General features: G+C 36.5%; 3 protein-coding genes across 4 annotated transcripts; 2 read left to right on the forward strand and 1 right to left on the reverse strand.

Moving 5' to 3' along the window:
• Positions 1–198: 198 nt before the first annotated feature.
• On the forward strand, positions 199–1,561 carry LOC139107924 (uncharacterized). The gene is made up of 3 exons (XM_070665841.1): positions 199–401; positions 620–718; positions 890–1,561. Exons 1-3 carry the CDS (start codon positions 342–344, stop codon positions 1,148–1,150), a joined length of 420 nt encoding a protein of 139 aa, XP_070521942.1. The 5' UTR covers positions 199–341; the 3' UTR covers positions 1,151–1,561.
• A 1,051-nt stretch (positions 1,562–2,612) lies between these two features.
• Positions 2,613–5,066, forward strand: LOC139108121 (putative nuclease HARBI1). The gene is made up of 7 exons (XM_070666176.1): positions 2,613–3,029; positions 3,489–3,582; positions 3,671–3,863; positions 3,981–4,087; positions 4,176–4,320; positions 4,411–4,605; positions 4,711–5,066. The coding sequence occupies exons 4-7, from the start codon at positions 4,082–4,084 to the stop codon at positions 4,893–4,895; spliced, it is 531 nt and encodes a 176-aa protein (XP_070522277.1). The 5' UTR covers positions 2,613–3,029; positions 3,489–3,582; positions 3,671–3,863; positions 3,981–4,081; the 3' UTR covers positions 4,896–5,066.
• A 1,966-nt stretch (positions 5,067–7,032) lies between these two features.
• Positions 7,033–9,081, reverse strand: LOC139108120 (uncharacterized). 2 transcript variants are annotated; one of them, XM_070666175.1, is made up of 4 exons: positions 8,292–9,081; positions 7,776–8,072; positions 7,405–7,636; positions 7,033–7,282 (listed from the first exon to the last, which is right to left on the reverse strand). In XM_070666175.1, the coding sequence occupies exons 1-3, from the start codon at positions 8,452–8,454 to the stop codon at positions 7,416–7,418; spliced, it is 681 nt and encodes a 226-aa protein (XP_070522276.1). In that variant the 5' UTR covers positions 8,455–9,081; the 3' UTR covers positions 7,033–7,282; positions 7,405–7,415. The 2 variants fall into 2 exon arrangements, with proteins under 2 accessions (XP_070522276.1, XP_070522275.1); XM_070666174.1 differs by lacking the exon at positions 7,033–7,282 and having other exon boundaries at positions 7,391–7,636.
• Between the last annotated feature and the right edge of the window lie 6,077 nt (positions 9,082–15,158).

Genomic DNA, 15,158 nt, shown 5'->3' on the forward strand with positions numbered 1-15,158 from the left:
TTTCACAATGTGTAGAAGCACAGTAAAAAGTCTGCGGCACTCCAAGCAATCCACCCACAAGATAACTGAAATATAAATTTTTTTAGTGTTAAAAGACATATTGAAATGTACTGTAGACACTCTCCTACACTTAATAAAATCAACTGGAATTTTTCTTATGAATTGATTGTAAGTTTCCTCTCTATGTTACATTCAATGAATTAAGATGTAAGAAACGTCAAGTCACGTTCTCTTTCCACAGGCAGCATTTTACGGTTAAATTGATAGGAAAAGCCGTTAAAGTCGTCGGTGGTAATTCAACAGAGCACTTGGTTAAACAATTTGCATTTTAAGTAATAACAATGGATTTGTCGGCCACTCAGAAGATTTGGTATGAACCAGAAGATGAAGAACTAGTGCAGGTGAATTATAATTAAATATTATTAATTGTGTTTGGTGAAATGGAAAATTGGGGATAAAAAAAGTTATATAAATCGAATTTTATTATAATAATGCTAATATTACGCAATAAGTTGTAATATGCTTTTTAATGTTACATTGAACTATTTTTCAATATTGTATATTTAACAATTAAGGGTTAACAACATGTTTTATTTATATTTTATTAAATATAATTTAGGTTGGATCGTTAAGAATAGGTTCTGAGGAATATCCAATTAAAACAGGAATTACAAAAATTGGCAGACATAGTATCTGTGACATTGTAATTAAACATGTGGTAAGTTTTGTCATATTTTTTGTTAATTAATTAGAGTTTTTTATTGATTTTAATTATAATAGATAGATTTTACATGCACTTTTGTAGAAATATATAATTTTTTAAATGATAAGAGAATATAATTAAACATTTAATGTTGGAATAGTGTATGTAATTTTCTTTTTATTTTAGTCAATATCAAAACCACATGCAGAAATTGAAGCTAGAAATGGACCAACATGGATCCGTGATTTGAATTCATTGAACAAAACCAAACTTACTAATGTAATATACTATCTGGTGCTATCTGGAGTACTGGGTAAGTCGAGGATTTTTCTCTTGCACCAGGAATGGTCAGAGGGACTTCTGCGGCTTCCCCGGGTCTCCGGACGGTTTCCTTGGTTAGTTTCCGTCGCGAACCTTTCGTCTCCAAAGCGCCAAACCTGTAAATAAAGCAGAAGTATTTTTAAATTAAAACTAAAAATCTCATAAGTGATACTTTGAGGTTAAAGTTATATTTTGACTATTTTCTCACTTTTTAATTAACTGAGGCTCTCGGGCAATCTAAAATCGGTCCCTCACGATAGAGGAGGGTATTCTAATTAAATTTTAACGCATGGATAATAAAAATAATTTTTTGATGTTGAAAGATGGTTCAGTTATTAACGTATACAGTTTTGGTACATATAATTCTACATCGTATATTATAGGAAGAAAATTAATACCTGAAGAAAATATATATGATAAACCAATTCCGTCAAATTCTTTAAATATTACAGTTATGAAAGATACATCGAATTTCTTTGACGAATGGCTTTGTAATGATATAGCAAGTAAGATATTAAAAGTTCCGTACAAAAATTATATTGTTGTGTTTCCGATTTTACATACATGTGAATAATCAAAGATATCTACGATATTGAAATTTTATAGTAAATTATTAGCAACATAGCTATAAATTAAGACAAGTCAGTTTTTTTATTTATTACTAGGGTATACGTCTTAAAGTCGCATATTTTATTATAAAAAATTTATAAATAAAGTTTATATTATAAAAAAAATTAAAAGTAAAGATTATGTTAATTACAAAGAAGAGAATTAAAAATTGACATCTATACATATATTTATATTTTTTTTTATTTGTCACATTATTTATAAAGAATCGTAGCATTTAAAAGACTCTTAATTTTGTACAGCCATTTTTCTTCACAAAATGTCAGTCATTAATACACCTACAAAAACAAGAAATGAAACAATGTCACAATACTTAAATATGCAAAAAAGTATTCTATTATTGGATACACAAGATATAAGGCCTATTCATTTTAATTCCGATGAATTTTTGAACAAAAATACCGACAATCTGCTAAAAAGTCCATCAGTAATCTGTCCACCATATCTACAGAAAAGACGGAAACAATCTCGACTTGAGTTTTATCCAATCAAAAAAAAAGGTGTGTAAAGAATGGTACGCTGTCTTTAAGTGCAGACTAACAGCTAATATATCACGTAACATAAATAATAAGATTTTATTTAAAATGTTTCCACAGCAAATGTAGCTGTTACTGAAATATAACACTAGTGAACAACGGTAGTGAAATTTCTGAAGATGTGATAAAAGTCAGGGGGTCGATCATGAATTTTTTCCCCTAGAAGTGAAAAGTGAAACTAGTGAAGAGTGAAAAATGTTAACCTATAATATAACGAAGTGATATAATATCGGGTGCTCAAAAACAAACTAATGATGTACGTGTAAAATCGAGGATAAATAAAGAATGATAAAATTTATTTCCAACGTGCAATTAATAAAAGATAAAGTAAAAGGTAAAAAAAAGGTAAAAAAGGTAAAATAAAAAAAAGGTAAAATATAAAAATAAAATATATTTTAAACTTTCAACTTAATAAATTATGTACTAACATTTAATTTTTTTTTTTTAGACGAACTGAACTATCCGTTGACGACTTAGAGACTGAACTTGAAAGAGAAAAACCATGGAGGAGTGTCTATATGATTTTAATTTTTTATTAAATTTTTATTTTTTTAAGAAACATGGAAAGTTATAAAACTAGACTATGTAGCTTCATGAACTTTGTTTGTGCATTCTTTGTTTTAGTTTTTAATTTTATTTTTCTCGAGACGTAAATGTATTTATTTTCTGACGTTTATAAAAATAAAAATACGTTTATAAAAATAAAACTTTATAATAAATATTAAATTGAAACTTTTAATTTGGTTCAAATATTTTTTTATGTATTATATGGGACTATTAATAAGCGTTGGAGCTGTAATAGCCTGTATTACGTTCACCATGATTGGACCACTTTGCAAAAGGTAATTATACATATAGAGTCAATATTTTTGTAACAAAGTATAATTTTATTATTTCTATTTAATTAGTAATAAATAATAATAAATAATAATAATTAGTATAATTAATATAATAATAATTAGTAATAAATAATAAATAATATTTCAAATATTAAAAATTAGTAAATATGCAGTGGTGCTTTTGTTTTTAAGTTTTGTTTTAAATATATGAAAGTAAAAGTGACTAATATATTTTACGTGTTATTCGCTATGGCAGCTGCATTATTTATTATCATTATTGAAAATAATAATAATAATGATAATGAAAATAATAATGTTAATGTACGTGTAACTCGCAGAATGTTACGGGATACACAAAATCCATTTGGTATCCCTGAAAATCTTTTTATACATTTATATAGGTAATACAAACTTATATATTTAGACACAAACTTATTATTCTAAACAAAATTATATTTACAGATTAACACGAGAAGCTGCTAGACAATTGTGTGAAGATTTATTGCCCTATATTCCTTCTGGAACAAGAGCAACAGCAATTCCTCCTCATTGTAAAGTATGTATATATTGTAATTGATAGAAATGTTTATAATTATTAAATATGTTATATATATTATCTATAAATTTTTTTTTTCTTTTCACAGATTTTTGCTTGTTTGAATTTTTTTTTGTTTCTGGATCATATCAGCGTCGCGTGGGCCAAGACTTTCTGTCGAGTATGTGTCAAGCTTTGGTATCTGGAGCTATTCACAGCGTTGTCGAAGCACTAAATAATATTATGAATCGTTGGATAAAGTTTCCGACTGATTATTTTGATATCAAACACGTTAAACAACAGTAAGTTTGTAATAAACTAAAGATAATAGTATAGCTTTATTTATTATATAATATAACTTTTATTATGTTTACAATAATTACATTTTAGATTTTTGATTCACTGCAATTTTCCTGGAGTAATTGGCGCGGTGGATGGTACACACATCGCAATATTTTCGCCAAATAAAGAAAGGGAGCATTTGTACATTAATCGTAAATTGTTCCACTCATTAAATGTTATGTTGGTCAGTATAATTAGTAAAAAGCATAAGCAATTTAATTAGTAATTCAATTAATTTATGTATTACATTTATGTATTACTTTTTTTTTTAGATAAGTGACTACAATGGAAAGATACTTGCAGTGAACAGTTCTCATGGAGGAAGAACTCATGACTCACGAGTGTGGAACGCCTCCATAATTTCAACACATTTACGACAACAATATTTAAATGGACAACAAAATTGTTGGTTATTAGGTATAACAAACATATTTTTAACATTAATATTACCTTATACATATATAATTTATAAATTAAATATTATTTTATGTATGTTATATTTTAAAGGAGATTTAGGATATCCCTTGTTGCCGTATTTGATGACACCGAAATTGAGACAGATTCCCGGAACACCTTCTGCTCGATATACAGAGGCTCATGTAACAGCACGTTGTAGCATAGAAAGAGCAATTGGAATGCTAAAAGGACGGTGGAGGTGTTTAAGAAAAGAAAGGGGTCTACACTATTCGCCTGAATTTGCTGGTAAAATTTATATTAATATATACAATCGCTCGCATATGTGTAAATGTTTTTTAATCTTTATACCTTATTTTTAATTTTTTAACTTTGTAATTATAATAATTTCAGCTCTTATTGTCAATGCGTGTTGTGTAGTGCAGAATGTAGCAAAATTTTTCAATGTGCACCAACCGGAAATATATTTAGATGAAATGGACAGAGAAGAAGCAAATAATGCAATAGCGGACGATAGAGATTTAATTAATAATGGAAACGTAGTCCGAGAACATATTATAAACACGTATTTTAATTGAAGATAAAACTTATTTAAATTAAACTTTATTTAGATTTATTTAACAACAAATTAAAATTATGTAACAAATTAAACAATTAAACAATTGAACAAATTAAAACTATGTAACAATTATTTTGACAATTCTAATACACTTCTAATTTTCTGTAGTTCCACTAGAATACCTTTATAAATTTCTAATATTTCTTTTTGAACGGCAACTTCCTCTTTTTTTAATTTTAATTTTCTTTCTTGAAAATTTAATAATTTTTCTGTAGCCGTCTGCATTGTTGTTTGTTCTGAAATATAAAATTAGTTATTTAAATTTATTAATTTTATACATATATGTGTGTGTGTACATTATCTCATGTTAATATTTAACATACCTGTACATATATTTTCTGCAGTTATACATTCAACATTGCTTGTGGAAGGTCCATCGTAAATGTTATTTTCTTCTAATTATTTATTATTTATTTGTTTTTAATTATTATTATTCTATTTATTATTTAATTATTTATACATATATATGTATACACATATGTGTATACACAGGGTGTCCAAAAAACTTACCTTGAAGTATATTATTTGATAAATATATTCCTCCCTCGGGAATATTTAATAAGCCTGCGGCTTCGGGAGTTAAAAATTCTAGTAAATTTTCTTCTAAAGAAGAAAAATTAACATTTTTTGGGGAGCCTCCACCCGTTTTCATTCCATTACTACGCCTTTTTGTTTCTTTTTTTAAAACATTCATTTTCCAATCCTTTCATGTCTGAAAAAAATATTATAAATTATGTGTATGTACATATACAGGGTGTTTGAAATAAGGTTTCCTTCCCGGTAACTGTAGATAGATATCGGAAATACAAATCGAAAAGTCAGATATCATTTAGTGAAATTCGTAACCGTTACCGAGTAAGAAATTACTGAATTTTGACGAATTAGCGCGGAGCACATAATAAGTCGGGCGCGGCAGGTGAGAGCGGGTGGGCCTTAGGGAGAGAACGGGGTGAAACGCCGCGCGACAATGTGGGGTGGGGGTGGGAGGAGTCAACGCGTGGTGTGATAGACAATTGTCGCGCGGCGTTTCACCCCCGTTCTCTCCCTAAGGCCCACCCGCTCTCACCTGCCGCGCCCGACTTATTATGTGCTCCGCGCCAATTCGTCAAAATTCAGTAATTTCTTACTCGGTAACGGTTACGAATTTCACTAAATGATATCTGACTTTTCGATTTGTATTTCCGATATCTATCTACAGTTACCGGGAAGGAAACCTTATTTCAAACACCCTGTATATATATATATATATATATATTTTTCTCTTTTTTAATATATATTTACCATTTGGTGTTTGCTTTCACCTTTTCGACGTAGCCTTCCTCTGGCTACGTCTGGATGTTGCTTCATCCATTCAAGTAAAATTTCTTTTTGTTCCTGCGTTGTATTCATTCTACAAATTAATTTTTCATAATTTAATGTATAAATATTATTGTAAAATATTATAAGTGATATAATATTAATATATGTTATATTATTCTTATATATATTATATTATTACATACTATTAATATTATTTTATATTATTTTTTTACTTACTTATTTTGGATGTCCAAACTATGCAAACAATTATAATGTTTGACATTTAAATTAAACGCAAGCGCGTTTTTTTGTGCTTAGTGTACAACTAAATAAAATTTAAATCCCTAGAAAAAATTGTATTTACATTTCTCACTTTTAACCATCTCGGTTGAGAGTGGAAATTTCTCATGTAAATTTACCTTAATTCTAGAAAAATACGAGAGGATTGGAGTTTACGTGAAAAATTACAACCTATAAATTTATCTATTATTTGTTATATTTTATTGCATAAATAATAATATATTATTTTAAAACTATAAATTTAAGTCGGTTGGTGTTAATACTTTATTATACATTACATTTTACATGCTACAATAACATTTTTACAATAATAATTCATAAAATATAAATATCACTATTCACTTTTCCTTTTTTCACAGCTCACTTTTCACTAAAGATTCATGATCGACCCCCTGAGAAGAATCCGGAATAGAAGATTTGGAGAATGGAGAACGAGAAAAATTATCACTAGGCGCAGTAATGGATTTAACTTTTGGAGTAGAACAATTGTTACGAAGAGAAGAACTCATTAAGTTTTTATTTTGAAAAGAAAGAGAGCTAAGGCCTGTGCGAACAGAATTAACACGAGGATTAGTATTAAAAGAATTAGTAGATGATGAAGAGGATTGCTTAGTTTTATTATAATAATTACTAAATTTCGAAGTTTTAGGATTTTTAGAGCTGATTATCGCATTAGCGTAAGAAGGTCGAGATTGAGTTAAAGAAACCGGGTCTAAAGAGGAAGGCAAAGCGTTGAGAGAAGAAAATCTGTTGAAAGAAGAAAAGGAAGGAATACACTGAGATGAAGGGTTACTGTTTAGAAAAGGAAAATTGGCAACATCAGATCGAGGGTCTGAAGAAATGCCTTGATTATTATTAATTTTATTTACCTTTTCCCTGGCTAGAAAAATAGGAATATTCTCAACTGCTGCCAATGATTGAATTTGTTTATTCCTGATGATAACTGGGCAATCTCTGGACGTCGCAAGATGACTATTACCGCAGTTGATACAATTAGGAGGATTATTAATGGAGGTACAATGCTCTCCTTCTGGATGACTGAGATTACCACAATGAAGGCATCTTGGTTTACTTTTGCATGCCTTGCTGACATGACCCACTCTGAAACACGAGTAACAAATCTTAGTTTTGGGAACATAAGGATGAACTTCATGTCTAATCTTACAAATAGCTATGTGTTGTGGAAGGGTTTGCCCCAGGAATTTAACGCAAATACTTCTGGAAGGAACAAACAGAGTACCTTCACTCGTATTGGTCCTTCTATTTAGTCGGTGTACTTCGATAACTTCGTATTTGGATTCGATCATTTCAATTAATTCTTGAGGTGTTAGTTCTTGTGGAATGTCACGTATAATGCCAGAACGAACAAGTTTGAAAGAAGGGATGAATGCTTTCAGACCATGATTTAGAAGATCAGGATTATCTATGATTTTATTAGCAGAATTAAAGTCTCTGCATTCAATCATAACCTTACCAAATCCCACTTTCTTACATTCAATAAAGTCCACTGACGTGATCTTTGTAATAGATCTTGAAACTAAAAGAGGGTGTAAGTTTTTATTTTTAATAAGAGAATTATTTGAGTTGGCCACCGTAATCTCATTGGTAGCAGATACAACCATTAGTGAGTAAGGGGGAAAATCTTTATTAGAATACTTAAGAGGAATCTTTTTTGTAGCAGAGGAATTACGAAATACGGGAACATTATCAGAATTAGACTGAGCAATTCTTTTAGCAGAAATGTCCGTGCACTTACTTGAATTTGAAGAGTTGTAAGAATGTTCAAAAGATCTTTTCTTACTGCTGTCTGAGCTGGCGGTTTTTGTGATCTTCGTACCATTCAAAAGAGAGGAATTTACAACCTTAACGGTATTCGTAGAAGTAGCCTTAGAGGGGTTTTCAAATTCTTGAATTTCCATAATGTCCTTGTATTTGTCGCAAAAAGCAGAGAAACTTTTTAACGTAATATCAGATTGCGAAGAGGAAGGATCAGAGATGGGTAAAGAGAGAGAAGGGGCAGGGGAAACCTGGGCAGGAACAGACCCGTCCGAGAACCCCCCCTCCCCTCTCCGGATCTTGTAAATTCTTTGGCATGCATCAAATAAAAAATAATTATAAATAAATGTGAAATAATAATTAGAAAAACAATCAACCACAGTAGCACTTCAGAAAAAAAAAAAAAGAAAAGAAAACGCAATAATAATCAAACTCTAATAACGCATAACCGGCACGATTGAGTAGGTCCTATCCTATTGAAAAACCATGCGCGACTTTTTCCCCACAAACGAATAAAATAAGCATAAAATATTTCGCGTAAAATATTCACCAATGGAGACACAGCATTAATACTGGCATTCATGAAACGATTTGATTAATAAAATATTGTAAAAATACTTAATAAATAGCATTAAATTGTTGTAAATTAACGTGCAAAATACGATTTTGTATAAAAATTTATAAATAACGCAAAAAACAAGTGTAAAATATCACTCGATTAATTTCAACCAATAGGAACACAGCATTAGTACTGACATTCATGAAGCGACTCGATTAATAAAATATTGTAAAAATAATTAATAGCATTAAATTGTTGTAAACTCACTTGCAAAATACGATTTAGTATAAAAACTTATAAATAACGCCAAAAACACGTGCAAAATGTCACTCGATTATTTTCAACCAATAGGAACACAGCATTAGTACTGACATTCATGAAACGACATAGGGAAAACATGGAAGGTGTTGGGGGAAGTTTCCGCGGTGGCGATGCAGTTGCCCACAGTTCTATTGCCTACGTAGCGATTGGCCACGTATCAATAGGACACAGTGCAATTGGCCACAGCTCAATTGGCCACAGCTCAATTGGACACAGATCAATTGGACACAGTTCTATTGCCCACGTAGCGATTGGCCACGTATCAAATGGACACAGTGCGATTGGACACAAAAAGTTGCCCATCGTTCAAATGACCACAGATCAATTGCCCACCGTTCAAAAGCCCACAGATCAATGGCCCACCGTTCAAAAGCCCACAGATCAATGGCCCACCGTTCAATTGCCCACATATCAGTGGCCCACCGTTCAAAAGCCCACAGATCAATGGCCCACCGTTCAATGGCCCACAGATCAGTGGCCCACCGTTCAAAAGCCCACAGATCAATGGCCCACCGTTCAATGGCCCACAGATCAGTGGCCCACCGTTCAAAAGCCCACAGATCAATGGCCCACCGTTCAAATGCGACTTTTATATCATATACAGGGTGAATCAGAAAATGGAAGTGCCACTTACCATATAAGACTGGTTACCGCAAAATATTAATTTAATATTATTATTTATTTGTGGACCACAGTGGACTTACACACAATTTTTGAGATGTTTTTTTTTGGCACGTTAAGGGTGGTGTGTAAGTCCACTGAAGTCCACAAATATATAATAATATTAAATTAATATTTTGCGGTCGGTAACCTGTCTTGAACGGTAAGTCGCACTTCCATTCTCTCTGATTCACCCTGTATATCTACATTATCTATATTATTGTATATAAAACGTTTATAAATTGAAAATATCTGTGCTATAGCACGCGTTGTTTATGGATATTACTTTGTGCGAGGCAGTCAGCGGCAGGATAGAATAAAAATAGTAATTAGGAAGTAGGTATTATGCATAGTGTACAGCATAGAAAATTAATCTTATTTAACAATAATTTATCCGATTATGCCAAAGTGTGCTTTACCAAACCGTTGTAATGTAGCAGCGATTCTGATGTAACTTGTTTTATTCTTTAGTATTCGAGCATGCAGTTGTAATACTTATAGATTGCAAAACGGACTTAGATACAGTGTGATACGTTATAGCTTAAGATACTGTTATTTTATGTACAAGCATAGAACGTGATATAACTTGATCTCTAATGTGTATCGGCTGCGTGTGAATGCTTTTGTCGTAATGGTTGCTTTTGTATCTTTTCGTCGCTTATGACTGTGTAGTTGTAAAACATATTTTTATCCGATTATGCCAAAGTGCGCTTTACCAAACCGTTGTAATGTAGCAGAGATTCTGATGTAACTTGTTTTATTTTTTAGTATTCGAGCATGCAGTTGTAATACTTATAGATTGCAAAACGGACTTAGATACAGTGTGATACGTTATAGCTTTAGATACTATTATTTTATTTACAAGCGATCGTATTAGTCAAAAAGAAAGACGGCAAACACCGATTTTGTATCGATTTCCGGAAAGTTAATGAAGTTACGGCACGAGACGCGTACCCACTTCCGCAAATTAATGCGACGTTAGATAAATTACGGGGAGCCAAATATTTATCTACATTAGATCTCAAAAACGGATACTGGCAGGTACCGCTCGCGAAAGAGAGTCGACCGATCACAGCCTTTACCGTACCCGGAAGAGGCCTGATGCACTTCCGGGTAATGCCGTTTGGGCTACACTCCGCGCCCGCGACTTTCCAGCGATTACTCGACACCGTAATAGGCCCTGCATTAGAGCCACACGTCTTCGTGTATCTAGACGATATTATCGTCTGTAGCCCGGATTTTGAAAGCCATTTAAAAACACTGACCGAAGTATTTTACCGACTACGCGATGCGCGCCTTCGCCTTAATCCAGAAAAATGCAAATTTTGCGTAAATACCATTAAATATTTGGGACACATAATAGACCGCGACGGAATACGAACCGATCCAGAAAAAACAGCGGCCGTTACCGAGTGGCCGGAACCACGTACCGTGAAACAAGTTAGACAATTTTTGGGCGTAGCATCATGGTACCGTCGTTTTATACGCGATTTCGCGACCGTGGCCGCCCCATTGACTACACTCACGCGGAAAAGCGCGAAATGCACATGGGGAAAAGAAGAACAAGAAGCGTTCAAACAACTCAAAGCTACGTTAACAACCGCGCCAGTATTAGCCTGCCCGGATTTTACACGGAAATTCATATTACAAACAGACGCAAGTACTTCCGGTCTAGGGGCCGTACTCACGCAATATTTCGCGGAAGGCGAACGAGTCGTCGCGTACGCGAGTCGCACACTGAATGGGGCCGAAAGAAACTATAGCGCGACCGAACTGGAATGCTTAGCCGTAATATGGGAAATCCGGAAGATGCGAGGATATCTGGAGGGATATGAATTTCAAGTAGTAACCGATCATCAATCGCTTAAATGGCTACAAAAGCTGGAATCACCCACGGGCAGACTCGGCAGATGGGCGTTTGAATTACAACAATACGCGTTCGAGATACGGTACCGGAAAGGCGCGTTAAACAGAGTCGCGGACGCACTTTCGCGACAAAATCACGTCGGAAGTACCACTCAACCGAAATGCCCATGGTATAAGAAAATGTGGCAGAAAGCTCACGAACAGCCACACGAAACACCCGATCTTCGCGTTATTAACAGTAAATTATACCGCCACGTACTACACCGATTAGATTTTAAAGACGCCCCGCAGACACGCAATGGAAAGAATGCGTACCCGCGGAAAACCGCCTATCTTTGCTACAAAAATATCACGACGAACCAACCGCCGGACACATGGGAACCGCGAAAACAATAACGCGAATCGCGCAACACTATTATTGGCCGGGCATGTTCCGCGACATAGCAAAATACGTACGAAACTGCCCAAGCTGTTTAGCACACAAAGTGGAGCAAAATAAACCGGTCGGCACGTTACATAGCACAGCAATCGAAAGACCGGGACAACAAATATCGATCGATTTGGTAGGACCGCTCCCGCGATCAAAAACGGGCCACGTGTGGCTACTAAACATGCAAGATAGATTCACTAAATGGATCGAAATGCGAGCCCTCCGCTGTGCAACAGCAGACGAAGTTAAAAAACATTTACGGGAAGCAATAATATTGCGGCACGGTTGCCCGGAGGAAATACTATCCGACAACGGAACACAATTCAAAGCAGAAAAATTGACAAATATGCTTCGCGAGTTAGGAATTCAGCATCGCCTCGCACCGGCGTACGCTCCCCAGTGCGATCCGGTAGAACGCGCGAACCGTACAATTAAAACGATGATAGCACAGTACGTCAAACAGAAACACCAGACATGGGACGAATATTTAGCTGAACTCCAGTTCGCTTTTAATACAGCGATGAGCGAAGCGACGGGTTACACCCCCGCATTTTTAACACACGGCCGCGAATTACGACGACCAGAAAAACCGCGCGGATATACCGTGAAACCGAGCGACCGAAAAAGGCAACTTGAAGAAGCGTTCGAACTGGTAAAAATTAACCTGGCACGCGCATTTCAACACCAAGAGAAACATTATAATCTACGGAGACGCGAATGGAGACCGACCGTCGGGGACATCGTGTGGAAGAAAGATCGGCCCCTCTCAAATAAAGCAGCAGCATTCAACGCAAAACTTGCCCCGAAGTTCATCGGCCCGCTCGAAATTCGCCGGATAATATCACCGGTAATCGTGGACCTAAGGAGCAAACGCGGGAAATGGCACCGACACATACACGTAAAAGATTTGAAGCTCGGTACCAACGAACTTACCGAACACGAAGAGTCACCGGAATAAACACTAGCGAAAATACGAAACAGGCTAATGACAAAATAAAGCCACGGTACATAAGTAGCAAAGGACCAGCGCGAGCAATCAGTCGAGTTTAAGCCATGGAGCGAGATATTCTCCAAGAAATAAACGCGATACTCGGAGAAGGCTACGATCCGGCCGCACCAGCTATCAGCGAGGACTGGGTCCGGGCCTACCGAGGATCGCCAGAGAAGCCGCCCGTACCTACGAGCACCACAGCCGAGAAAAAAGTGCAAGGAAGACCAACGGTACCACGCATCGGAACCATCGTGCAACGTTCCGATGCGATGAACGCACGGAAAAGAGCGTGGATGCTGGAACCACCGCCGCCACCGCCGCCACCGCCGCCACCGCCAAAGAAACCGACCTCCACGCCCGAACCGTCCACCCGTCCAACGTTGGAGCCGCTGAGAGTCATGGGACCGCTGCCACCACCGCCAATTCCAGTGGAAGTAGAACCTGGAATAGTCGTAGACGTGCCACACTTTGCCGTGCACGTCTCACGACAATACAAGCCACGACTGGGTCATCGCCGGTGGCATCTCAGATTCAACGGAGCGGGACTCCTGCGGTCGTGCAAGGAGAAAACGCAACGCAGATGAAGTGCCTCGAATTCAGGCACTAATCCGAAGAGGGGGGTGATGTAACGATGCACCCCGACGGTGCATCATTTCCGGCCGACGACCCGCCGATGCCGCCGAACCGACCAGCCGTCAGGCGAGGAGAACAAAAACGCGGCGTGCCGTAAGTGCATTCAAAAGCAACGAACGAGCCGCTCCGCAACTAAGTTCCGCGCGCGGAAAGAATTGAACAAACCCGAGGGAGCCGACGGCACCGCGGCTCCTCGTTCCGAAACGCGCCGCGACAAAAAACATAGCGCCGCGAACGATAAGCGTCCTACCGCGAACCCCCGGCGCCTACCTTTTTACATATAAAAAGACGACGCCGAAGCGGTAAAGGATCCGTTCCTATCCGTTCGCTTCCGAGCGAACATCGACTCCGATCCGAGCATAAATTGTCACGGGGTAGAGCACACTCTGCCTCGACCAGGCACTCCTGGTGCTCACACCAGCCCGCACTTTAGCTACGTAATCTCCGGCTCGAGGGGTAGAGTTCACTCTGCCTCCACCGAGTATTCTCGGTCCCAGGGGAAGGCGTACTAACGCGCGGCACCTTCACGATACTCTCGCGCCGTCGAGAACAACGGGGTAGAGATCTCTTCGCCTCGACCGAGTTATCTCGGTAAATCGACACCATACAGGCGCTACCCTCCTCTCGACCCCTCATTACCTCGCGTATTCGTCCGTCAAAACCTTCCGCGTTAATCATATAATTGTTCCGCGACGCCGTTTCAAATTTCGGTTGACGATCCGCGTAAACACCGCGCTCCATCTCACTCATGCCGCTTGCGCCGACGACGCTCTCACTCGACGGGGTGAGCGACCGACCGTGTATTACCGCGCGAATAATAACTGTAAACGTGTAGCCGTCAACTGCGTCAGCGATCTTTGTTAAATTGTATCCGACCGTCGTCACGAGACAATTCTCAATTGTACATATTTCTTTCGTTATAATAAATTCAGTTTATTTCTTTTAAATCTCGAGTGCATCTAACGACTCAGTTATTTCTTTTAAATCTCGAGTGCATCTAACGACCCTCTCACGCGAATCCTGGAATCCCGACGAGCGCTCCGGGACCGGCTCGCTAGAGCGATATTCGGTGTCCGCGACAAAACGGGTCGTTTCACTGTAAACTCCACATCTCCTTTTTTCCGACACATGGTTGATAGAATAGATAAAGAGAAGTATATCGAATGTATTGGTACCGAAGGAGAGAGTTCTAAGCTTCCAGAAAAATAATTTTTACTAACAGAACATCCTGAATCGCCAGATACATAAATAAAAAAGAAACTTATAACAATTGTGCAACAGATGTCAATAAAAATTAAAATGTAGGGACTTGTCAAATTATTAAAAAACATTAAAAGCTCAGGAGGTCTTGAAATGTCTCAAATTAACATCAAATGTCTGGTGGTAG

The sequence above is a fragment of the Cardiocondyla obscurior genome, linkage group LG14, assembly GCF_019399895.1.
Source record: "Cardiocondyla obscurior isolate alpha-2009 linkage group LG14, Cobs3.1, whole genome shotgun sequence".
NCBI lineage: Eukaryota > Metazoa > Arthropoda > Insecta > Hymenoptera > Formicidae > Cardiocondyla > Cardiocondyla obscurior.